The sequence below is a fragment of the Alosa pseudoharengus genome, unplaced genomic scaffold (genome assembly GCF_046254945.1).
Source record: "Alosa pseudoharengus isolate Yale_2024_CS ecotype anadromous, Long Island Sound unplaced genomic scaffold, YU_APseudo_1.1 YU_APseudo_1.1_scf_8, whole genome shotgun sequence".
NCBI classification, from domain to species: domain Eukaryota; kingdom Metazoa; phylum Chordata; class Actinopteri; order Clupeiformes; family Clupeidae; genus Alosa; species Alosa pseudoharengus.
The window spans coordinates 9,415,616-9,440,615 of record NW_027468870.1 but is presented as its reverse complement, the minus strand read 5'-3'; the positions used below and the strand labels follow the sequence as shown (position 1 = coordinate 9,440,615).

General features: G+C 47.6%; 1 protein-coding gene across 4 annotated transcripts in view; it reads right to left on the bottom strand.

Moving 5' to 3' along the window:
• nrg2a (neuregulin 2a) overlaps positions 1–25,000 on the bottom strand; it is a 57,026-nt gene that overhangs the window by 13,710 nt on the left and 18,316 nt on the right. For all 4 annotated transcript variants that reach the window (XM_076275239.1, XM_076275241.1, XM_076275240.1 and 1 more), the window contains exons 4-6: positions 23,762–23,921; positions 22,610–22,728; positions 3,528–3,648 (exon numbers count right to left, since the gene is read on the bottom strand). In XM_076275239.1, the coding sequence (XP_076131354.1) occupies positions 3,528–3,648; positions 22,610–22,728; positions 23,762–23,921 (400 nt within the window). The remainder of the gene's footprint in view (positions 1–3,527; positions 3,649–22,609; positions 22,729–23,761; positions 23,922–25,000) is intronic.

Below are 25,000 nucleotides of genomic sequence, written 5' to 3'. Positions count from 1 at the left end.
AGAGGATGGTTGTTCTGGTTGTTGTGCAGGATTCTCACTCTATCAATATGCGTGTGTGATGCTATTGCATAAACTTTTCATGGTATTTGGCCAAGTTCAGAAGTGCATCTGTTGACTCCATAAACTAAGCCTAATCTCTTGCTCTGTCTTCCTGTATCAGCTATCCAGCTGTTACAAAGTCCATGGATCTAACTTCTACACACACACACACCTACACACACACACAAACACCCCCCCCCCCCCCCACACACACACACACACACACGCACACCTACACACACACACACACACAAACACCTACACACACACACACACACACACACACACACACACACACACACACACACACACACATACATGTACACACACAAACACCTACACACCTACACACACACACACACACACACAGCTATCCAGCTGTTACAAGGTCCATGGATCTAACTTCTCTCACTCTCCATCTTGTTCTCTCATTCGTTCCTCTTTCTTCTTCATCTTCAGATATGTACACATGTTTTTGGTATGCCAGTACCCCCACTCCACCCTACCCCAGACCCTGACACACACACACACACACACACACACACACACTGTCAATGTGTGCATCAAGCAGAGGCCATCATTGTGATTCATGTGAATATGGGAAGTGTCTCTATCCCCAGAGCACAACAGTATCCAGAGCCACGCTCTCCTCCGTGAGTGATACTCTCAATAGCCCAGAGACCAGGACGACTGGCCGTGAGCTCGGTAACATCTTGAGGAAATAATCAAAACCTTCCCCCACTGAACAAGACGATCTGTCTACTGAACATTTCACAATTATGCAGGCACATCGGACCTTGACTTTTTTTTTTTTCTTTTTGGCGTTTCTTTTTGCCTTTGAGGAAAAACTGGCGTTCATTCATAGGGAAGAAAATGCACATAGAGATTCACAAATACAAAAACAATTTCATCAGACTTGAAGAGATGTGATTTTTAAAGATCCACATGCTTTGTCTGTGTTCATTTAAACCCAAAGCAAAACATCAACAGCAGAATCTTCATAACAAAAGAGAGCCATGAAATCTTAAACTACCAGCACAACGCCTACCTGAGATATAGGGGCAAAGCCCTCTTGACCTGATACTATAATCTTTATTCGTACATATTTCAGAGCACTATAGATATTAAAAACCAATGGAGCAGAATGAAAAAAATTCCATTACATTCCACAATCTGAAAGGATCAATCCCTTATGGCTGGCCATTGACTTAAAGGCCATGTATCACTGTCTGATCCGAACGCTGCAAACGCCACTGATGTGAGTCTCTATACCATGTCCCGGCAAACCACACATGCATCCAGCCTCAGATCCACATAATGATTCCCAAGGTTGTTTGTTATGCACTCTCTTTTACCCTGTGTGTGTCCATATATACCCCTCGCTCCCTTTATATTCCAAAGTGAAAGACCTGGGCATAAATATGGGCCTCACTGTCCGGCCGACTTGTTCAGTGGGTGAGTAATGTCCCTAGAAGCCTGGCCTATATTGAATGAGATCGCTTTGGGGCAACAATTCCCTGCAGGCCTTGACTGCATTATCTGACTTTTCTGGACCTGTGCCTCGCCTGTGAGTGAATTAGCTGCAGCAATTGAGTTATTGCTCCCTCCAATTTGTACACAGCTTATTGAATGGCTGTTGCAGCCATGTCCTCGCTGCTTGCTGCCCAAGCACTATCCCCAGGGCCAGAGAACACACACACACACACACACACACACACCTACACACACACACACATACACAAACACCTACACACACACACACACACACCTACACACACACACACACACACACACACACACACACACACACCTACACACACACAAACACCTACACACACACACACACACACCTACACACCTACACACACACACAAACACCTAAACACACACACACACACACCTACACGCACACACACACACACCTACACGCACACACACACACACCTACACACACACACACACACACACACACACACACACACACCTACACACACACACACACACACACACACACACACACACACACACACACACACACAACACCTACACGCACACACAAACACCTACACACACACACACCTACACACACACACACACAAACACCTAAACTCACACACAAACACCTAAACACACACACACCTACACACACACACACACACACCTACACACACACACACACACACACACACACACACACACACACACACACCTACACACACACTAACACCTACACGCACACACAAAAACCTACACACACACACACCTACACACACACCTACACAGACACTACCTCCGGACTGGTTTTGCAGCTGGGGTTGACGTTAACTTAACCGCTGTGAAATGTTATAAGAGATTTCAGTTGGTGAGGCACGGAGGCATAAACAAGCAGACAAATAGTGTGTGCACCTGTTCTACGGCGCACATTCACACATGCAGACCTGGTGATCTGAGAACCTGTGTTTGATGCATTTGCCCTGGACGCCACTTGATTTCACGGCCCGGAGTGGATTGTTTTTGTTATCGCGGGGAAAATGTTTTTTCTCTCCTCAAAACAAAATGTCCCGCATCATACTTGATTTAAAAGCGACCATGTAAACGGGCGCCCTTTTTCAGTGGAAACCAAATGTAAACAACGATCCTATTAGCCTTGTGGGAGGCCGCGCACTATCATAAATATTTGTTGCAGGACTAAACCAGCATGACATGGCATTAGAGAGACATGGACGCACGTCCACCTCCAATCCCCCTAAATATGGGCCGTCAGCTTGGGTCAGAAGTCCCAGCTCTACTGCTTGAGTCTCACAGCTGAGCTGGGGGAGAGGGGGGGGGGGGCACATCTGCACCAGTGATCTGTGATCTGACCTGCACTGGCCCCAGAGAGGAGAGTGGGAGAGGAGGCACGGAGGAGCTGGAGAAGAGCAGGACAAATAACGCAAAAGAATGTTCCAGAAAAACTCATCGTTGGGTTATATTTCAGATCAAATGAATCCAATAGGACTCCAGCAGTTTCAGTAGCTCATTTGTAAGTGTTCCCATTATTAAAGCAAGACAGAGAGAGGGGCAGAGCAGAGTTCAAAGGAAGAGAGTCAGCTGGAACGAAAGAAGAAGAGCAAGAAGTTCAGATAAGAAAGAAGGAAAAAGACACGATTAAAGGAAATGAAGAAAGAAAGAAAGAAAGAAAGAAAGAAAGAAAGAAAGAAAGAAAGAAGGAAGGAAAGAAAGAGAAATAAATACAGTCATACGGAAAGAAAGAAAATAAAAACAGCAGCATAAGGAGGAAGGAGAGAGAGAGAAAGAAAAGGGAATGAACAATTTGCTTATAGTTGTTAAAACAGGCTTAAAGCACCAAATTGACATAACTAGTCCAAGCATGCTATCCATTTACGTGTGGGAGGATGAAAGGACCTGCACAAATAAAGTCCTCGTACCCAAATTGGCGAAAAATATGTACCCTTCTGAAAGTGAAAAATTGGGGAGAGGTTACTCACTTGCACGAAAGCTGATTTATACCATGTATGAAGTAACAGTCGCCGCCATTCACACAGTAGGCCTTCTCCGTGTCGTTGCATCTTCTGGCATGACCAGAGCCCGGGGATAGTGTGGTGGTTACTGTGAAAGACAAGAATTAAGCAGGTCATCCACTAAGAACACAGACAGAAAGGATGAGGTTTAAAGGATGCTTGATTTTGATGGAGGCCCTCAGCAGGGGAGAGCTTTGTGTGAGCTACTTTGTCTTAGAGTTGATAATGTGTGCAAGCACGTCTATTAACTGTTGCAAACCGTAATGCATGACAACCGACACTATAATAGAGCTGTAAAACCTTTCACATACGAGAAGTGAGTGCAGGATAATGCTGGTCTCAAGGCAGGTTCAGACATGTTCTATACAGCATTCATAAGCACTGAGTTTTTCAAAGCAAACTGAAAAAAAAACGTCCTCCACATCACTGAGCAAATATGTGATAACATTTGTAATACTGTCGTCAGGGGGATTACATGACCACACGACAGCCACCTCTTCAGTTCAGGGGGGGTCCACTACTTCAGTGCTTTCTCTGAAGTGCTCACTCACTTATCACGATCACAATCACTGTCAAATCGCGCCTCTCTGAAAAGCACACACACAAAAGCCCGTGAAAAAAAAAGATCCTGGGATTGGGCAAGTATAGGTGAGCGTCTCCTGTGGCCTTGTGTGGCAGGGCCTCTTTCGTGCTTGTGTGCGTGCACGCGCCGGGGGTTGATTCCAAACTTTTTGGAATGGACTGAACTGTCATGCACGCTTAATCCTTCAGCATTATCGGAGCAGCGCGCAACATGTTTTCTGCGGGGCAGAAGATGGAGCTGAGTTGCATGGCTGAGTGCTAAGCCCTATTGGGTGCAGAGAGGGAGAAAGAGAGAGAGAGAGAGAGAGAGAGAGAGAGAGAGAGAGAGAGAGAGAGAGAGAGAGGGCGTAGAAAAAGGTTGTGTTGGCTGGAACGGACGGACTAAAAGGGCATGATGCCTTGGTGTTTTTGGGATGTTTTTTTTGCTTTTCAAGAGAGCCATCTCACCACAGGCGCTCTGTAGGGCATCATTAGGGTGTAAGGGTGTGATATACAGATTTATTCACTCCTTTAGCAAAACAAAATGTGCAGCTCAATTGGAGTGCTGATTGATCCCAAGGGATGTTTTGCTTTGTCTGCATACCTTGGGGATTTGACACACCTTCGTAAGGATATACAGGTATTTCTGAATACTATGCATCATGACAAACATAAGTCAAAACTGAAAAGGAATGGTGATTGAAACTAAGTGCAAAACGGAAAGTTTATACATAAAAGATTATTTATCTGTTTGCTTGTACAGTACAGTATGTCTGTGCGTGTGTGTGTGTGTGTTTGTTTGAGAAAAAGACATTGCTGTGCCGAAACCTGTCTTGTTCATTATCTGCACCTGACAAAGAAGCAGAGTTAACAAATTGCAACATGTGGAAAGCTGAACACCCAACTATAGTTTCACAGCTTTATAAAACATGAAAGGTGACTCCCTTCTCTGTGATCATTACACATGATAACACATGTGAGGAGGTGACCTGGTGAAGGCATGACACTTCCTCATCTCCTTTTGACTGACAGTTGACTCAGACCTTCTGCTTTAAAATGAATAGAAAGGTGTCAGCGGGGAACAACTCTTTGGAATTTCACTGTGATTGCTTTCATTTTGGCCTAAGGCTACATAGTCAGTGATGAAACAAGTACTCACAAAGAACAATACCAGTGCCAGTGAGGAACAAAATGTGCCGGAAACTTCCCAGAAACCACCCCACCACCACCTCTATCTTGAATTCTCTCTAGGCCAAACCCTGTCTCTATGTCGAAAAACCCTACTCATATATATATATTTTTTCTGTTAAGTTTGACATCGCCATGGCCTTTCCTGGAGTCTTCAGAAAGTTCTATCACAAGACTTCAAGGAAACGCATTTCAGTCCTGCACACCTGGATCCAAGAACCGTCACGGGCCATCTTTTTGAAGATCCTACCTCAGCTTTCCAGCCGAGGTCAGCTGCTGCCCTTGGGACCTGAGCTTGCAACTGCAAACAGCACGCAGGCTTTGTTTACTTTCGGCCACGTCGGGTCCAATTACAGCTCCCCCGGAGTCAAAAGGCTGATTATTAGCCAAATGACATCTGCATCATGAACCAAATATGGCAGAATAACTTTGGATCAGAGGTTATAAAAATGGCAAGAACGGCGCTGATAGGGTGCGTTTTGAAAAACAATGTTGAATATTTCATCAATCTCTGAGGAACTTGGGAGGATTGCGCAACATTCAACCGAATGGAGCAGAGAGAGGGCTTGCAAAAGAACAGTCAGGTGGCGTCAAGGCTCAGGCACATGGCGATGGCATGTATGCTTTCAAAGGCACACACACACACACACACACAAACACACAAACACACACACACACACACACACACACACACACACGCACGCACAAACACACTCACACAAACACACACACACACACACACACACACACACACGCACGCACAAACACATGAAGCAGTCGTGGCAGAGTGCCATCCGGTTGCTGGGAGGTGTGTGTGTGCGCCTCCCTTGGGCACTCACCTCCTGCTGGGAGGGAACCCAGGCAGGGCTCTGCGGTTGTTTACCAGCGATGTATGCAAATGACGTGGGCTTGCGCACCACACCACACCACATAGCACGACCGCACCACACAGTCCTCAGCCTGGACCTGGTCCACAGAAACACATCCGGCCGGTTGGGGCTCCTTAAGGGATGAGCAGTGACCTCTCTGGCTCGTCTTAATGTCAGTTACAGACCGCTTGCGCTGCGTGAGTGCCGGAGAGCAGCGTGCACAGCGGTGGCTCTAGGTCTGCTTTCCAACAAGCCCTGGAGAGTGGGTGATGTTTTTCCACTCATAAACAACTGTGTTGGTTTTTTTTGTTCGTTAAAGAAGACATGAGATGCTCGGAGGATTTGGCTATTTATGGAAAACGCACACACTAACCGTGTCCTACATACCACATTTGTGTGTGCTTTCAAAACAGCTTTTTCCGACATGCACTAATATAACATACATACATTTATACGTCTTAAAGGAATACAAAACACTCTATTTCTCTTTAACAGACAATAGCAGCATAGAAAAGCACTCGCAAAGCCAAGATGATGCTGTTTCATTAGCGCATTTAGCCTACCAATGGGATTCAGATGCACTGGAGTAAGAGAAGATGTCATATTTAGCTCAGAGCACTGGCATGTCTGTGGTTTTGTACGTGATGGTGATGGTGATGAGGATGTGATCGTTTTGTGTTTATGACTGTGCTGTCTGGTGGGAATGCCAGATCTGTTCCAGACCAGAAGGCTGAGCAGCACTGTACTCCCTCCGCGATATCTCAATTAGGAGAGAACGAGGCACGTTAGCAGTTGACAGGAACCACCGTGCCTACTCGGCTGAACAGGTGTCAAAACATCTTCTTTAAGAGAGAGCTTACGGGTGTGACCTGTTTTTTTTTTTTGTTCTATTTTTTTATGTCATTGGATCCTTGAGGGCTAATGCAGGGAAGTGAGAGCGGGCGCCGTCATCACATTAATTACTCCTGGTCTGGCCGAGGGAGTCACCAGCTGACACAGATTCAGCAGTCGTGCTTCTTTGAACTGATCTGCTCTCTCTCTCTCTCTCTCTCTCTCTCTCTCTCTCTCTAAGCCCATGGAAAAACCTCAATCCAGTTCACCCTGTTCCTCACAGACTCACAACAGAACTTTACCTCATAGCCTCGGGCTATGTGAATAACTCAAGGCTCATCAGCAGCCAGCAGTAGCAGCAGCAGCAGCAGCAGACAAGTCGGGGTCCTACTATCCTCCCTCCGCGCTCTGCCCTAAAAACTCAGCAGGCAGGTTCATAGGAAACATTCCTCTCTGAGAAATCACCCAATGAAGTCAAATTTCTTTTATTGAAGAAAGGTCAGCAGACTGAAACGGGTGTTCATAATAAATCCAACGGAGTGTCTATTTACACCCATGGTACGAATAGCCTTGGCCACACAGCTGAGCTATTCACACCCTGTGACATAACAACAAAAAGACGTTGCTCACGTGCACAAAAAACATGGCGGACATTCGTTTTTTTTCGTCAGCAGAAAGTGAAGAATTCTGAAAGGTTAAGTATAGTAAGTAAGTAAGTATATATACTCTTTTGATCCCGTGAGGGAAATTTGGTCTCTGCATTTATCCCAATCCGTGAATTAGTGAAACACACTCAGCACACAGTGTACACACAGTGCGGTGAAGCACACACTAATCCCGGCGCAGTGAGCTGCCTGCTACTGTACAACAGCAGTGCTTGGGGAGCAGTGAGGGGTTAGGTGCCTTGCTTAAGGGCACTTCAGCCGTGCCTACTGGTCGGGGTTCGAACTGGCAACCCTCCGGTTACAGGTCCGAAGTGCTAACCACGGCTGCCTGGTTTCGGCACTAATATCTGTTGAAATTAAGTTTTAGATTGAAAAGTTGTGTTTTATTTTCATAATCTTCGTTCAGTGAACACATACAACCGTCAGTTTGTTAGTTAACAGAAATTTCGTGAATATGACGCTCAGGCCTATTCTTTCACACAAACTCGTGTCACAGACATATGTCACCACCCATTTGGAGGTGCGCACGTGTACCAACGTCTCTGGAGAGAAGGCACGCAATTTGAACAAGAAATCGGTTCTCAAACGGAAGTTTTGATTGCAACAATTAGCTAGTTCACGCACCAGGGTGTAAACAGCATACATTACTACACCGCTCAAAAAAATAAAGGGAACACTTGGTCATATGAGTATAGCATCAAGTCAGTCACACTTGTGGGATATTGATCTGGCCAGTTATGCAACAGAGGTGGTTGTGAATCAGGTTCACCTGCTTTGATGTCAACGAAATTTACTACAGGTGTACTAGAGGGCCAACTATGAGACGACCCCCAAAACAGGAATGGTTTTACAGGTGGTGGCAACTGGTAAAATCTTTATCCTTCTTGACTGATTTTTCACTAGTGTTGCATTTGGATAGTGTCAGTGTTACTACTGGTAGCATAAGCCAGTATCTGGAGCCTACAGAGGTTGCACAGGTAGTCCAACTCCTCCAGAATGGCACACCAATATGTAGCAGGACCAGTATCTGCTCCTTTATGCAAGGAGGAACAGTAGGAGCCCTTCTAGAGCCCTACAGAATGACCTCCAGCAGGTCACTGGTGTGAATGTCTCTGGCCACACTGTCAGAAACAGACTTCATGAGGGTGGCCTGAGGGCCCGATGGCCTCTAGAGGGACCTGTGCTCACTGCCCAGCACCGTGGAGCTCATTTGACATTTGCCATAGAATACAAAATTGGCAGGTCTGCCACTAGCGCCCTGTGCTTTTCACAGATGAGAGCAGGTTTACCCTGAGCACATGTGACAGACATGAAAGGGTCTGGAGATGTCGTGGAGAACATGATGCTGCCTGCAACATCATTCAGCATGACCGGATTGGTGGTGGCTCAGTGATGGTCTGGGGAGTCATACCCTTGGAGGGACGCAAAGACCTCTGTGGGCAGGACAACGGCACCCTCACTGCTCTTAGGTATCGGGATGAAATATTCTGACCCTGTACTGGTGCAGTGGGCCTTGAGTTTCTCCTGGTGCACAATGATGGCCACATGTGGCAAGATTGTGCAGGCAATTCCTGGAGGATAAATGAATTCATACCATTGACTGCCCCCCACACTTCCCTGACTTAAATGCAATAGAACACCTCTCGGACATTATGTTTTGGTCCATCCAACACCCTCCTTTCATTTCGTAACACATTAACCAGTCCATATCAGCATAGATATCCAGCATGATGTATCTGATGTGTTTTCAAAGTGTTCCCTTAATTTTTTTGAGCAGTGTATATACACCAGGGTACGAATAGCATCCACTTCTAACAAACAGCAAACAGCATACCTTATTCAGAGTGTCTATTACACAGCTGAGCTATTCACACCCTGTGACATAACAACAAAAACATGTTGCTCATTTTTTATTATTACATTGTGTGATCAATATGCCAGAGTAAATGCACAGGGCTGCAAATAGCATACACTGATATTTGTACCAGACAGGGTATTATTAGAACACATTACTGTGTGCACCGAGGTACGAATAGCATACATTGATATTTGTACCAGACAGAGTATTAATAGAACACATTGCTGTGTGCACCGGGGTAAGAATAGAATTCACTTCTAATTGCACCAGGGTACGAATAGCATACACTGCTAATTGTACCAGAGGTGCAAATAGCCTTACCCTAAATCTAAAGCAACACAGGGCAACACAAAGGATTCAAACCCATTCTGATACTACACTGATCTATAATACGGAGAATGAGGTGTCAATGCGTGTCGAAATGAAAGAAAAAACGTTATTTTACTAGTGATTTATCTTCAACCTGAGTCCATGTTAAAAGCTGCATGCTGAATGGACTGTTGCTGTGGTTGCTGCGGTTGCTATTGCAGCTGGAGCAGTTGTTTGAGACTGCTGAAAGACTAAGCCAGGTGTCCTTTATCTTGAGCCACAGGCCCTCCTACAGCTCCCTTTAACGCTCCACACTCCAACACACACTAGTTGCACCAGCATGCACACAGGCACCACCACCACCAACCCTCCCTCACCACACACACACACACACACACACACACACACACACACACACACACACACAGGCTCACTTTCCCTAGCCACGCTGCCCCAGGGCTTGTCCAGCTAAACGTGGGCCCTGAGTTTGATTAATCCTCCATGGCCTGAGAGCTGAGGAGAGTGACTGGGGGAGGGCGAGGGGAGAGAAAGAAGGCCCATCTGGAATCCTTCATAAACATGTCTATCTTTCCGCAGTCTCCAAAAGGATTCTAGGAAGGTCATAAAAATGAAAAGAGGGGTCTCCGTTGGCCTGCGTGTTTTCTTTACTTTTTTTTTCTTTCAGCCCTGCGAGCGCACACACACACACACACACACACACACACACACGCTCAGGGTGAGACGCACAATGCCTTGCAAACATAGGGCAGAGAAAACTGACAAATGACATCATGTCATCCAATAGCCCCTCTTTCAAACCAGCGGCGAGCTGTGCTGCCATACTTTGATTCAGTGTCCTTCAAAACGGATCGCCCCTATTGCTCAGAGGAATAAAGGTCAATGAAAAAGAGAGTTGAAGAGGGCGAAGAGACAACTCTCCATCTATCCTTCCAAACAGTGCTAAAAGAAGCCCCAAGCAGAAGCAGATGCTCCAGCGCCAGTGCAGACTGCTGCTGGTTGTCTTGCTTCAGGCCGACGCTCTAAAGCTAGCCAAGACTGCTGCTGCTTGTTGTCCCACCATAAACGAGCATTCGAAGCCAGACGCTGAAAAGCTAGCTCAGACTGCTGCTAGCCGCCTCGCTTCAGTATGGCCACTGGAAGCTAAAAGTGCTGGCTCAGTACGACAATTGGAAGCTAACACCACATCCTAACTACACACGATGCGAGCTAGCGTAAGCAACAAAATCAGTTTAATTACACTGTTTTCAATTGGAATGTCCAGTACGCAACTTGAAGCAGTGCCATGTGGTGCGATGCAACACAACATTTTGAGCAGAACTTTTGTTGGATGCCCGTCTCTTTTTTGGCCGCTGCTCTGCTATTTTGAACGAGAAATAGGACGCAATAGACGCCCATATTTAACGGATGCAGTGTGGACAGAGAGCATACGAAGCTACATGCCAGTCACTTGCTCGGATGCAGTCAGGAGATGCTGTAGGCGTGCTGCCTCACTATGAGAATTGGAGACTCGGTTTGGGCAGTTCGGGCGCTGAGAGGCAGATGCTGGGAATCCTACTGTGATGAGTGGAGGTCAGGGACGTGGCAGCAGGGACAGATGGGCGGAGGTGGTGGAGGCGCCTCTCTCCTGCCAAAAGGCAGCCCAGTGCCAGTTACCCCTCCCCATGCCCCCAACACCCACCCGTCCACCCCTGTGGATTCTTGGCCGAGCATCAGGGAGATGTCTCTGGTTACGGCCAGGACAGGTATCTCTTATTGCTCGACGTAGAGGTCAAATTATACAGCGCTGCATTCCTGGTGTGAGTTTGAGTGGTTTCCATTATGTGAAACATCCCGGCGCTTTTAAAGGGATTCCTAAAGCCTTCGCACGGGCCCTCTCCATTACACATGCCTGTCCGTGCACAGCGACATTTATGAAAGACCTGATGCAACAACACACAGAAATACACGCACGCACACACACACACACACACACACACACACATGGTCACAGCAAGGAACAGAAGGGCAAGAGAGACGTTCATGAGATCATTTCTGCCGCAGTAGTTTTCCTACACCACGGGACGCCAGAGTTCATGCTTCAGTGATGTTTTGGTTCGTGTCTGGCACCGCCATGGGGTGGAGGTGGGTGGTGGGGCGTGTTGAGCAGACATCCAGTAGTGACTAGCGCCATTTGGGGAAAATGTTCTGTTATGGTTTCCATCTTTCCAGCATTTTTTCAACAGAGCAACAAGTTGCAGTGCCCCTAGCCAACAAAACCCCACGCTGTATATGCGCGCACATCGTGTTTATATACATTTCACACCAGCGGCTTCAAAGCAAGTATACGATGCAGCGCAAGATCAATGACAAACACACTGAAGGCCCCTCGATCTCTGCTCGGGCGGTAAAAAAAAAATTGCTAGGGTCCCGAACATGATCTTTCCCAAGAATTTCAGAGTCACATAAACAGAGCATTACTAATGATAATGGACTAAAAGCCCCTTTCAAGAGCCAAGAGCCCAAACTACAAACAACTGCCAACTTCAGAGGAGGAGAAGGACCTAGAGGGAGGAGGAGAGGAGCAACAATGAGAGATACTTTTTCTTTAAAAGACAGTCTAGTGTGAACTTTGTCCTGTTTTTTTTCCCCTTTCATTAACTTGTCTTTATTTTCCACTCCTATTGCCCTGCTCCTGCCACATAGCTAGATGTGCCTGGTCTTGTCTGCCACAATCATTTCGGAGACAACGCACAAGGGAAATCAAAGAACAGTATTGCATGCGATTGCACAATAGGGCCTCGTGTGTAAACAAGCGGCAGAGGCACTTACCCGGAGCGGGCGGGGCAGCGGTGGCAGCTGAGGAACTGGGGCTGGAGCCGGGGCTGGGGCTGGGTGTAGGGGCAGTTCCCCGGGGCCTGGAGGGGGTGCCAGGGGCCAGGGTGGGCACCGAGCCCGTGGGGGAGAGGGAGGAGGTGGCGGAGGGAGTGTCCGTGACCTGGGTCCTGGGGGTCCCGCTGCCCCCTGCCGCCGCCGCCTTCTCCTCCTCCTCCTGCTCCCTGGTCCGCTGGTCTGGCCGGCGCTCGGGGTCCCTGCTGGCCCGTGGCGTGCTACCCTGTGCCAGCGCCCAGCGGAGGAGGACCAGGCAGGCGGCCAGGCCCAGGAGGAGCAGCAAGAGTAGGAGCGCAGTGGGCACCAGGAGGCTCCTCCCTGGGGCTGGACTGCCTACTCCTCCTCCTCCTCCTCCTCCTCCTCCTCCCCCTACTCCTCCTCCTCCTCCTCCTCCTCCTCCTCCTCCGCAGCGGCAGCAGGGCCTGGAGCTCCGGCGCAGGGGGGCAGCGTAGGGTGAGGAGATGCTGATGCCCGCAGAGCCCGAGGAGCCAGCCCCTGCCCCTGCCCCTGCCCCAGCCCGGGGGTCCTCGCAGAGAGAGACCAGCAGCACGGGCAGCGCACACATGGACACATCTGGGTCCATGGGGGGCCACAGCCCCCTCCACCCCCCCCCCCACCCCCCAACAGCCTCCTGTCCTCCCGTCAGCAGTGAGAGCGAGGCAGGGTCTCTCGTCGGAGCGACATCAGAACACTGATGCAAACACTAACCAGCCCATGAAGAGGTGCTCACTCCCTCACTCTCTCTCTCTCTCTCACTTCTGTTTTCCCTCCTTCTCTTCCTCTCTGTCACTTCCACCTCCCTCTCTCTTCTTCACCGTCTTCTCAACAGCATGTCTCTTTCTTGCTCCTTCTCTCTCATGCCATGTACTGGCGCAGAGCCACACTGAAACCTCTGGGGCTGAACCAGCTGAACAAAGCAGCAGACTTCAGTCCCTCCCTCTGACTCACACACACTCTCAAACACACACACACACACACACACACACACACACACACACACACACACACATAAATACACACATGTTCAACCCACTGCCCTAACCCTATAGCGTGAAATCGTGGCGTCAGATGCCTGCTGCAAGAAGGCTGACAGCACAGCACAGCTCCGCACTACACCTACACTTACAGGGAAGCTACACCAGGCGCGTAACTGAAGCGTTCCTTTCGCGTTGCATCTGCTGCAACAATTAGCTTCCACTATAATCAGTGGAAGTAGCTACACCAGACGTGACAGTGGCTCGTATGTTCAAAAAAAATAGACCAAAAATTTTTTTTTGTGTTTTGTGTTTTACGCGTCGCGAACGGAACACTTCAGTTACGGGCCTGGAGTAGCTTCCCTGTTACACCGCATGGTAACATTCAACACACTCTGACACATACAGTCATTTCCTGTGTGTTAGCCGCGTTGTGTATACGCCACAGGAGAGTTAAAAGAAACAAAACCATATTAATACCATATGCCCCCCGTGTATTAACCTCATAGCTAAAGAAATGTTGCAAAATCAATGTATAAGCTGCGGCTAATAGTTGGGAAATTACGGTACACACACCGTCGGGAGCGGCTACACATGCAGTCACTAGAAGCTGCAACTGTACTCACAATGTCCTGCACATTTGAAGAGCATGCACACGCACACGCACACACACACGCACATACACACACACACACACACACACACACACACACACACACACACAGATACCACACACAAACACTTGCATACCAAAACTGGTGCATTCTCACACATAAATGCCCTCACAAGCGAAACCGTATTAATGCGTAAAGCAGAGACACGCCAGGCCAGACCAGCAAAGCATGGGTGTGTGTGTGTGTGTGTGTATGTGTGTGTGTGTTGGGGGCAGAGAGAGAGGGGGCAGCTGTAGCAGGCCGACTACAAAGAGGCAAACGCCGGCTGGAGCGCAGCACTGGAATGGCCAATACACACATTCCTCATGTTTCCTCCACAACCACACACACACACACACACACACACACACACACACACACACACACACAGAGCACCCCTATGCTCTTGCTGCACAACCCACATGCAATCGCTCCATCCCATTATGTCTGGATCTACAAACATAAAAACACATGGAAACACTCACATACACACACTCATACATAAACACACACGTGTGAAGAAAAATAAGCGTGATCCTAATTGGAAACTATTACAATCAAATGCAAGCTCAAATCCCACAGAAAAAGGCAGCAGGGAAACGACGATTGGATTTAGATTTTTCACCTGTTGACGTGTTTATGCAAAGTGTACCCGGCACGTTTGTGCTGAATTAGGGCCGCTGTCATCGGCTGCTTGGCTGGAGTGTAAATACTGCACTGCCAGGGGCTCTGGCACGAATCTCCCCCAGAGCGAGTGCTGCTCCAGGGCTGACGTGGCCACCAATGCTCCCTCTCCTCCCTCCATCCTCTCCCACCCTCCACCAGAGCAATCAATGGCATCGATCCCCCTTACAGGTACTTCACATTCAGCCACGGCCACGCTAACATCCAGGGGAAGATCTCTGGCGTAATTTGAGCCCAGTTAATCTTGTCGTTTGTGCTGTCATGGAAAGTGATGTATCTGTATTTCCCCCCCTTTACAACAGGGAATGAAGGAGTGAAGGGTGGGGAGAAGGCAGGACAGGGAGAAGGCAGGACAGGGAGAAGGCAGGACAGGGAGAAGGCAGAACAGGGAGAAGGCAGGACAGGGAGAAGGCAGAACAGGGAGAAGGCAGGACAGGGAGAAGGCAGGACAGGGAGAAGGCAGGACAGGGAGAAGGCAGGACAGGGAGAAGGCAGGACAGGGAGAAGGCAGGGGAGGCTGAGGGTCACGCAAGGAAGCCCTGGATTTAACAGAGCTGCTGACACGGTGGCCTAGCAGTCAATGAGCAGCGTCATGTTTATGCACCGCGGGAGAGGAGCGGTACATGGAAATGAGAGCAGGAGAGGGTGAACAGAGACTCAGGACAGCTGAAAGGGCAGCACCATCTGTGGATGAATGTAAGTGTGTGTGTGTGTGTGTGTGTGTGTGTGTGTGTGTGTGTGTGGAGGGGACAGAAGAGCTATATGGACAATTTGATTGCAAGTGTGTTTAAGGGTGCTGTAGGGTTGTACTTGAATTTAAGTGTGTGTGTGTGTGTGTGTGTGTGTGTGTGTGTGTGTGTATGTATGTGTGTGTGTGTGTGTGTGTGTGTGTGTGTGTGTGTGTGTGTGTGTGTGTGTGTGTGTGTGTGTGTGTGTGGAAAGGGGACACATGAGATCTACATGGACTATTTAATTGAAAGTGTGTTTAAGGGTGCTGTAGGGTTGTACTTGAATATCTGGTGGTAGACTAAAGTGTATTACGGAGATACATTCTGAGGGTGAGGTAGCATGATGTAGAGTGGCCACACAAATGTGAGTGTGTTTGGGTGGTGCTGCATATGAGTGTGTGTGTATGTGGGTGTGTTTGTGTATGTGTGTGTGTGTGTGTGTGGGGGGGGGGGTCGCTTGTGTGATGGTGCATTTGAGTGTGTTTGCGTTGGGGAGGGGGATGTTTATGTGGGGATGCATTTGAGTGTGTGTGTGTGTGTGTGTGTGTGTGTGTGTGTGTGTGTGTGTGTGTGTTAGGGGGTTTAGTTGTGTGGGGGTGCATTTGAGTGTGTGTGTGTGACTGCTGCTGGTGGGCCCCAGCATGACTGATGAGGTTGGAACAATCAGCCGCCCAGCTGCGTTTTCCATCAACACATTCCTCTCGCCTCACGCTCTCTCTCTCTCTCTCTCTCTAGCTCTCTCTCACTCTCTCTTGCTCTCTCTCTCTCTCTCTCTCTTGCTCTCTCTCTCTCTTGTTCACTTGCTGTGTGAAGCGCCCCCTAAGGACACTGTTCTTAAGTCAGAGATTTAGATGCACCTCATGGAAATCTCAGCAGAACTTGAGCCTTTATCCTAAACATGCTGTAGGTCTTGGTACGTGTGTGTGTGTATGTAAGCATGTGTATGTGTGAAGGAGTGTGGCATACACATTTTGTGTGTGAGTGTGTGTGTGTGTGTGTGTGTGTGTGTGTGTGTGTATGTGTGTGTGTGTGTGTGTGTGTGTGTGTGAGAGAAGGTGAGCCAAGCTTCCTGGGCTTCAAAAGAAAATCAAACTTTAAAATGGAGACACACTGTGCTGGTTTTGGGGTCTGGTCAGATTGGCCTGACCTCAATGACCTTTGCGTAAGAGTCGGAGTATCCTTGGACTGGGTGAAACCTGACACAGAAACCATAATCGTTTCTGAGGATTTGATAACTGACAGTTTAACCTCAGTAAGGGCTACTGTTGTGGATACAGGACATCATCTATCACCTGACAATGCACAAAGGTACCTTGTAAAGCTACAACAACAGCGACAGCAACAACACTGGACTGGTTTAAAACTACAGGGAAAGCTTGCTTGCCTTCCTACTGCAGATCATGCTGTCTCTCACTCAATACTCAAAAACTCTGCAGTTGATGAAGACATAGTGACTTTTGCAGCCAAAGCCAGACTACAAGTTCTTCCAACTAGACTCAATCTTTCTCTTTGGTACCCTAACACATTCTCTTCCCACTGTTTGCACCATGATAGTCAGATAATTATTGAATCCCTGTCTCATGTTCTGAATGGCTGCTATGTGTATAAGGGAATGTACATTGCCATACATGACAGAATTGTTGACTTACTAGATGAACACATAATTCCATATGCTTCACCATGCAAAATCTACAAGAATGTATGCGTCTCACCTTGCATGTTCAAACTCCGTAATAGTGGAAATAATGTGTTTTCAAATGTTGCTGCAAAATAGCCAGATATTGTTGTTGTTGATGAGGACAGCAGAGAAGTAACCATTCTTGAAGTAGGCTGTGCATTTGACTACAGTCTAGAGGATGCCTACCTTACAAAGCTTTTAAAGTATCAGCCACTCAGAGACATTGTTGTACAGCTTGGGTACAAATGTAAGCTGTTGGTGTATATATTAGGAAGCCTAGGTAATGTCCACAGACTAGTAGTCAGGGGGTTGCAGATTGCTAGTCTCTCTAAGACAAGAGCAAAGGCTCTAGCAAAATTCTGCTCAATTGCTGTGATAATTGGCAGTCGCCACATCTGGAGAAGGCGCTGTTTTTTGTACCCATGAACTGAGACCAGAGGCATAGGCTACTGGGTTTACAATGCCTAAGATTGTTTGTGTTCAATGAAATCTATTGTAAAATGTGAACACAAATAAAGGTATTAAAATGTGTGTGTGTGTGTGTGTGTGTGTGTGTGTGTGTGTGTGTGTGTGTGTGTGTGTGTGTGTGTGTGTGTGGCATACAAATGTGTGTGTGTGTGTGTGTGGCGTTGTGAGGTTCACCTCTGACATGTAGTGCTATGTTAATGACAGCTCTCGTAATTATCACAATGTGCAGCTTTCCACAGAAACACTTCCACATGCATGCATGAAGGCAAGCAAAGGCTCTGAAATATTGACCTGTAATTCCTAATTACCCCTATTCAATCCACAGAGCTTTATGGAATTCAACAGCACACATTGGCTGGTACACTGCATAAAATATAAAAAATTATAAAAAAAAGTATAAAAAAACACAAACACACACACACACACACACACACACACATACACACACGCACACACACACAGTACTGATAAGACTGATGTTGCAAGGACGCATGATTTCTCAGAGCTCATGTGCAAGTGAACCCTGGCTGCAACTGACCCCGAAAGAAAATACAGCCTGTTTTACAGTGGGCTGAGCCCCAGTGGCCCCCCAGGGAAAACATGAATGGACTCTCACCGAAGCGCGAAGACCACACCAAACACTCTGCCGCCCCCCTCTAATCTGTAAAATTAGTTTAGCTGAAGCGAGGTGGGAACCTCACCGTGTGTTTGTGTGTTTGTGTGTGTGTGTGTGTGTGTGTTTGTGGGTGTGTGTGTGTGTGTGTGTGTGTGTGTGTGTTTGTTGTGTGTGTGTGTGTGTGTGTGTGTGTGTGTGTGTGTGTGTGTGTGTGTGTGTGTGTGTGTGTGTGTGTGTGTGTGTGTGTGTGTGTGTGTTCACTGCAGTGCGCCTCCGAGCGCCTGAGGTGAGCATCCTCTCGTCCTGTTTGCCCACATCCGAACGCTCCGCTGGCTAAACAGTCAGCAGCCGGCTCGGCCCTGTCACAGCCAATGAGCCATTAGGGCCGTGACACCCAGCCCTGCTGCAGGAGGAGAGGAGAGGGGAGAGGGGAGAGTGGAGAGTGGAGAGGTGGGTGGGTGGGGGAGGGGGGTGGTCAGGGGTGAGCTCAACCGCAGCAGCCCTTTCTCGCGCCTCGTTTGGTGCTCTTAGGGGGCAGCCGTGACCTTTCCAGTCGCCCCGGTGAACTACCCGCCTCCCCGTGGCCTTTAACCCCGCCGAGAACCCCTGAGCTGCGTCTCCGCTGTGCTGACCACCCTGTGGAGGGCAGATGGGGTCGGCTGGCGGCCGAGCAGGTTGGGTAGAGGACGGTGCCGCGGCGATGGGCCGTGACGGCGGTCAGTACCCACACAAGCGCCGGCTGTGTCCGGCGCCGGTCATGTGTGCTGGCCTGTCCCTTAGGGGGGGAGGAACTGCTGGGACTGGAGGAGGTGTTGTTTATCTTCATTAAGTCTGGCCTCTGGGCTGAGGGGTAGGGGTGGGGTCACTCCCTCTCACTCTCTCACTCTCTCCACTGCTTTGCTCTTGGTGAAAACATCATACTCTCCGCTCACACATGTTCTCACTGTCTCTCTCCCTCTCACTCTCTCTCTCTGTCTACGTGTATGTCTATTTATGAGTATCTGTGTGTGTGTGGTGTGTGTGTGTGTGTGTGTGTGTGTGTGTGTGTGTGTGTGTGTGTGTGTGTGTATTCATGAGTGAATGCCTGTGCACCCATGTCTGTGAGTGTGTGTGTGTGTGTGTGTGTGTGTGTGTGACAAACACACACCGAGGCGTACACCACATGCACGGCATGTGTGAGCAGGGTCAGATCTCTGAGGAGCAGATATGCATTAATGCACAACACAAACACCCAGGGAGGAATCCAACGCCTCTGACTGCGGGACTCCACACTCCGCAGCTGAGCTGGACTGACACTTCTGAAATGCCAGAGCTACGCTCGCTTTCCTCCTCTCTCCTCTTTGATTCCCCCTCTTCTCTTTTCTCCTCTCCTCTCTCCTCTTTGATTCCCCCTCTTCTCTTATTCCAGCTCCCCTCTCTTCTGTCTTCTTTTCTCATCTCTCATTCCCCCTGTATTTTTTCCTCTCTTCTGCTCTTCTCTCCTCCTCTCTCTCTCCTGCTCAAGCGGACACACAGACCCAAATAAAAATGAGGCTACAGGCTGTCTCAGCCTCTTCAACACAGCAAACACACTCCCCTGATACACAAACCCAAATCCAGTCATTAGAGGTGTAACAATACACTAAAATCCATGGTTTGTTTCACAGCTCGATTTCTGAGCCATAGGTCAGTTTATACCTTGATTTTTATTTATCTAGAAGTTGGAAGAGGAGAAGCTTGCAACCAAAGCTGAGGAAGTGAGGCAAAGTTATGCATAGTCTCAACTGCTGAATATGGTTGCAACTACGAACTGAAGCTATGTCTTTCTTGCATCTGCCTGTTCCTCACGACCTTCAGTTGAAGTGAAGGGCATTGATAACTTCGGTCCTGGAGAATCCCATAATGATTGGACTATGGCTTGTAGCTGAAGCAGAACAGGAGGCTGTCAAAATAACTGATTAATTTCGATTAATTAATTTGAGAAAAAATAACTGATTAGAAAAAATAACGTAGATTAATCGATTCTGTATGACCTTTGACCCCGAGCCGTTGTAGTCGGGGTCAAAGGTCATACAGGAGAGAGAAGAAAATGTGCTGCCTAGATCATTGATTGGAACATTTAGTTTTCAAAAACGGCTTGATGGTGTTGATAAAAATAAAGTGTTGATTAAAAAAAGTCCTCTGCAATGTATGTGATAAAAAAAACTTCTTCCCGAAGCACTTTTAAATTGATTTCCTCAGCATATTAGGTCATATCATAGATTATGGCCATTATTAAAATAATAATAAAAGAGTTTTTGAACTTTAATGTCACTAATGCTGATTATTCAATGATTCATTTGATTTTAAATATTTAAAATACTTTCACAGCAAAAATCATATATGCGATTAATTTAGATTAATTAATCACAGAGTATGTAATTAATTAGATTATTTTTTTTAATCGATTGACAGCCCTATACAAAATAGATCTACTGAGACATCCCTGTACGGAGTTTGTTTACTTTTCCTCAGCTATTGCAGTGACACACCTGTACCACTTGCGTAGGTTAGGTGAGCTCTATATTCAACAGAGAACCATTTGTCGCAGGGTATTAGACTAGACTCAACGTAGATCCAGAAATCTGGCTAGTTTTATGTTTTCACATCAAAGCATATTGGCAGTTTCTTAAGAGTAGCGACACATATCAAAGTGTAGTAGTACCACTATGTTAGGGTATGTATGTACTATGTATGTCTTCTCATTTCAGCGATCACCTCAAGTCCTAAGGTTAGCTTGGCTCCTGGAATACGCGTTCCCTTCGTCCATCCGAGCAGAGACAGAATGCAAATGAAGGCCAACCTCGCGCACATTCTCCCCCATAAAAAAGACTGGACGGGTAAGCGCTCTTATCATAAGCTGTCAGCTCAAGGTAGCAATTTCTTCAGCTGTTATATTCATCTAGTGCCTCCCCAGGCTTGTATCCACTTCAGTGCCTCAGTGTTGGCAAAACACCGTCAGGCTAGCTTACTTCAACAGCTCACGCAATTGATGCCATTTTCTCTCTCTAGGTTATTGTAGTCAGTAGGGAGAGAGGGAGGGAGGGGGGGGGGCGGGAGCCTGCCTGGGGGGATACCACCCTTGATGGGCTCGGTCTTGCCTTCCACCCTGCCCCCTGTCTCCACCCTGCCAGAGTTCCGACATAAGGAGCCTCGCCTGCCGCCACTGCTGCCGACACAATGCAAGCAGTCTTTCGAATTGTCTCAAGTATGTAATGTACTCATGCACACACACACACACACACACACACACACACACGCCCACCAACACCAGCAATCTGTGCGGCAGTAACTCTTCCCCTCCTGACAGAGAAAGCAGAGGGTGTGTGGCAAGGCAGACCTGAAGCAGCCCTCAGGTGAGAGATTAGAGGAAGTCTCTGGTGATAAATAGCGCTCTAGATTTCGCACATAGGCACTGATGACTGACAGGACGGGCCTCACTACCTCACAGAGCGCCCGGACTATCGGAGTCTGGCACCCACACTGGCTATTTACAAAATTCTGACAAAATGAGCACTTCCTTTAGGCAGGCAACCCTTTTTTTTTTGTTGTTCTTGTTACTTCAAACGGAACACATACACAAAATGCAACCATGTAATTGTGTAGTGTAAACAGGCAGATTGAGGTTTGCTGAGTGAGGATCCCCCCTAAGCCAGTAAGCTGTGTGTATATGCACACACACCGCCGCTGACACTGCCGCACTGCGAGATCGCTCCGGCTGCGTGGTTTACGTCAGCGTTCTGTCAAGGAGGTGACGGAACTGCCGAGCTCCTCAGTCTGGCCTGCCCACAACACAGAGAGAGACCCACGCTGGACGGCCATATGCTCCGTTTTATGTGCGCTTGTTGGGAATCACTCATGGGACAGTATAGAGCGGTGCCATGGCCACCGTCATAATGAGAGTCAGTGTGCACATTCCCAAAACATTCCCAAAAAAATCCAGAAAGAGAGAAAAAGAGACGACAACAGGGAGAGAAGAGAGAACAACAGGGAGAGAGAGAGAGAGAGTGTGTGTGTGTTTGAGTGAGAGAGAGACAGAGAGAAAGGATTGTGTACTCACTGCTTTGGACATGCACGGTGCTCGTGCCATTCTCCCTTCCGTGAATGTTCTCGGCCACACACGTGTAGTTCCCAGAGTCCTCGAGTCTGGCATTGTTAATCTGGACCCTGGAGTTTCTCCTGTGTGTGAAATATCAACAAACGCATATAGAATGAAAACCTGATTAATGGCAAAATTACCGCACTAATAACAAACCACAAAAATCACAATCACACAAAATAACCACAATAATCACACAATCATTACTAATAAATCACACAATAACACACTAATACAATACCATTGAACAATAACAAAATTAAGACATTAATAACAATAATAATGACTTTAATCCTAATAATAAAGAAGAACCACACAAGAAGCCCCATAGACAGAAGCTGTCAGTGGTCCAAAGGCAGAACCAGACCCAGGGAGTGTCCCCACAGAAGGGTCCCTATAAGAGCCTCAGCAGACCCTGGTGCTGGGTTTCATATGGAGCAGGCCGTCCACGTGGCCACAGTCCAGTGAGGTTAATGGACTCTCTGGATTTCCAAGCGCAGGCATGCATCATTAAGCATTACCGCGTGGAACATTATAGTAATGTCCATCGAAAACCTAGTCTCTCCCTCTCTCTCTCCAATTGCACTGTTTTCATTCGAGTGTTCAACTGTCAGCAGTCAAGTACCATCACTGCATAAATCACTCAGTTGAAGATGAAGCCTGTGCTGTAGTCATATATATATATATATATATATATGATATGTATAAACAAACAGTTCATTTCAACTTTATGTCTGAACTCTCCACTCCACAGGTTGAGAAGAATGGACCAGGACAATGACCTATTAAACACATGGACAGCATGGCATGTGCTTATGCACAGAAATTAAGCTAACATTGGTCGGCCTTATTTGCAAAATTGCAAAAAAGATGTGTTTGTGGAGCCAGAGCAAACATGGTCAATGTAAAGCCAGAGCAAGCATGGTCAATGTAAAGCCAGAGCAAGCATGGTCAATGTAAAGCCAGAGCAAGCATGGTCAATGTAAAGCCAGCCATAGCAGCCGTTGGTAAATATAAACTCTGCCATTTTGACTTCACATGCACTGTCCATTGTTATTGTTTTTCATTTGAACTCACTGGATGAGGAGTAACGTGACCGTGGTGTTCACTTACTTGCCCATCTTGATCTTGATCTCTTTGCTCTTCTTGAGCTCGCTGCCATCTTTGTACCACTTGTAGGAGATGGAGCTGCCCGAGGCCTCGCACTTCAGCGTGTGTCTCTTGCCTTCTGCCACAAACACGGGGCTCTTCATGCGCTTCAGCTTTGGGGCGGCTGCAGGCGGGGGGGACAATAAAAAAGAGACAATTTCACACATTTGATCCTTTTCAACTGAACAAAACCACCGGCCGGCGTTTCAACTGAACAAAACCACCGGGGCGTTTCGGCGTTTTGTTTCTGCTCCACAGCATGTCTATGAACTACAGTTCATGGCTCAGGATGGAGTCCAGCGGACACTGATAAGGAGGACATGGACAAAAGGAAACGGAGATACTGCCCCCCCCCCCACACACCCCCACTCCACAACCCACCATAAAATCAGTGAGCCACCAGCTTTCTCTGCTTTGTAAGTGTCTGTGCAGAGATTCGCGGTGTGTTTTCAGTGTTATGCTACAAAGTTCATGCCTTGTTTTGTTTTTGTTCTTGCTTTGGAAACACCGTATCTCATCAGTCACGCTAATAAAAGTAACTTTGAACTTTAATTTGAGTTGCGCCGCGTCACGTCACATCACGTCATGCCACAGCACTGTGCTCCACCTGATGGCCGGCCCTCACTGCCCCCCCCCCCCCCCGACCATCCGACCCCCAATCTCTTCATCTGCAGCCGTGCTTAATTACCAATGACCAGCTGCTTCTTTACTTCAGGGGATATTCAAAGAGCACCGCCACTGACAGAGCTCCAGTCTGGTTCAGGAGGAGGGTTGTCCTCACAGTCATTATCGCTCTCATCAAACCACATCCATATTTTTGGCACCAGAGAAAAAAACACAATCAACCAAAGCTGAAAAAAAAACTGGACTTAAAAGGAGCAATTATATCAACTTTAATCAATCATTTGCTGACTTCATTGTATAAAGCCTTTCTTTCTAAATACACAATTTCATAAATCGGTTTGGTTCAATAGACATTATAATGTTATCTAAGCAGCAAATTTTAAACAGACATGGCTTTCCTGAATCTGAATGGCCACGTTACATGAAAACCTTGTGAAACTGTCAAGTGTTCCTCTGGCCTGTCCCTCCCCATTGAATCTCTGATCAGGCCGACTTGAGCTACAGCTTTTGAAAAATAAGATTCAGTATTTATAAGCCAGGCTGGAGTACGGAAACCCATATACTTTCGAGAATCACTTG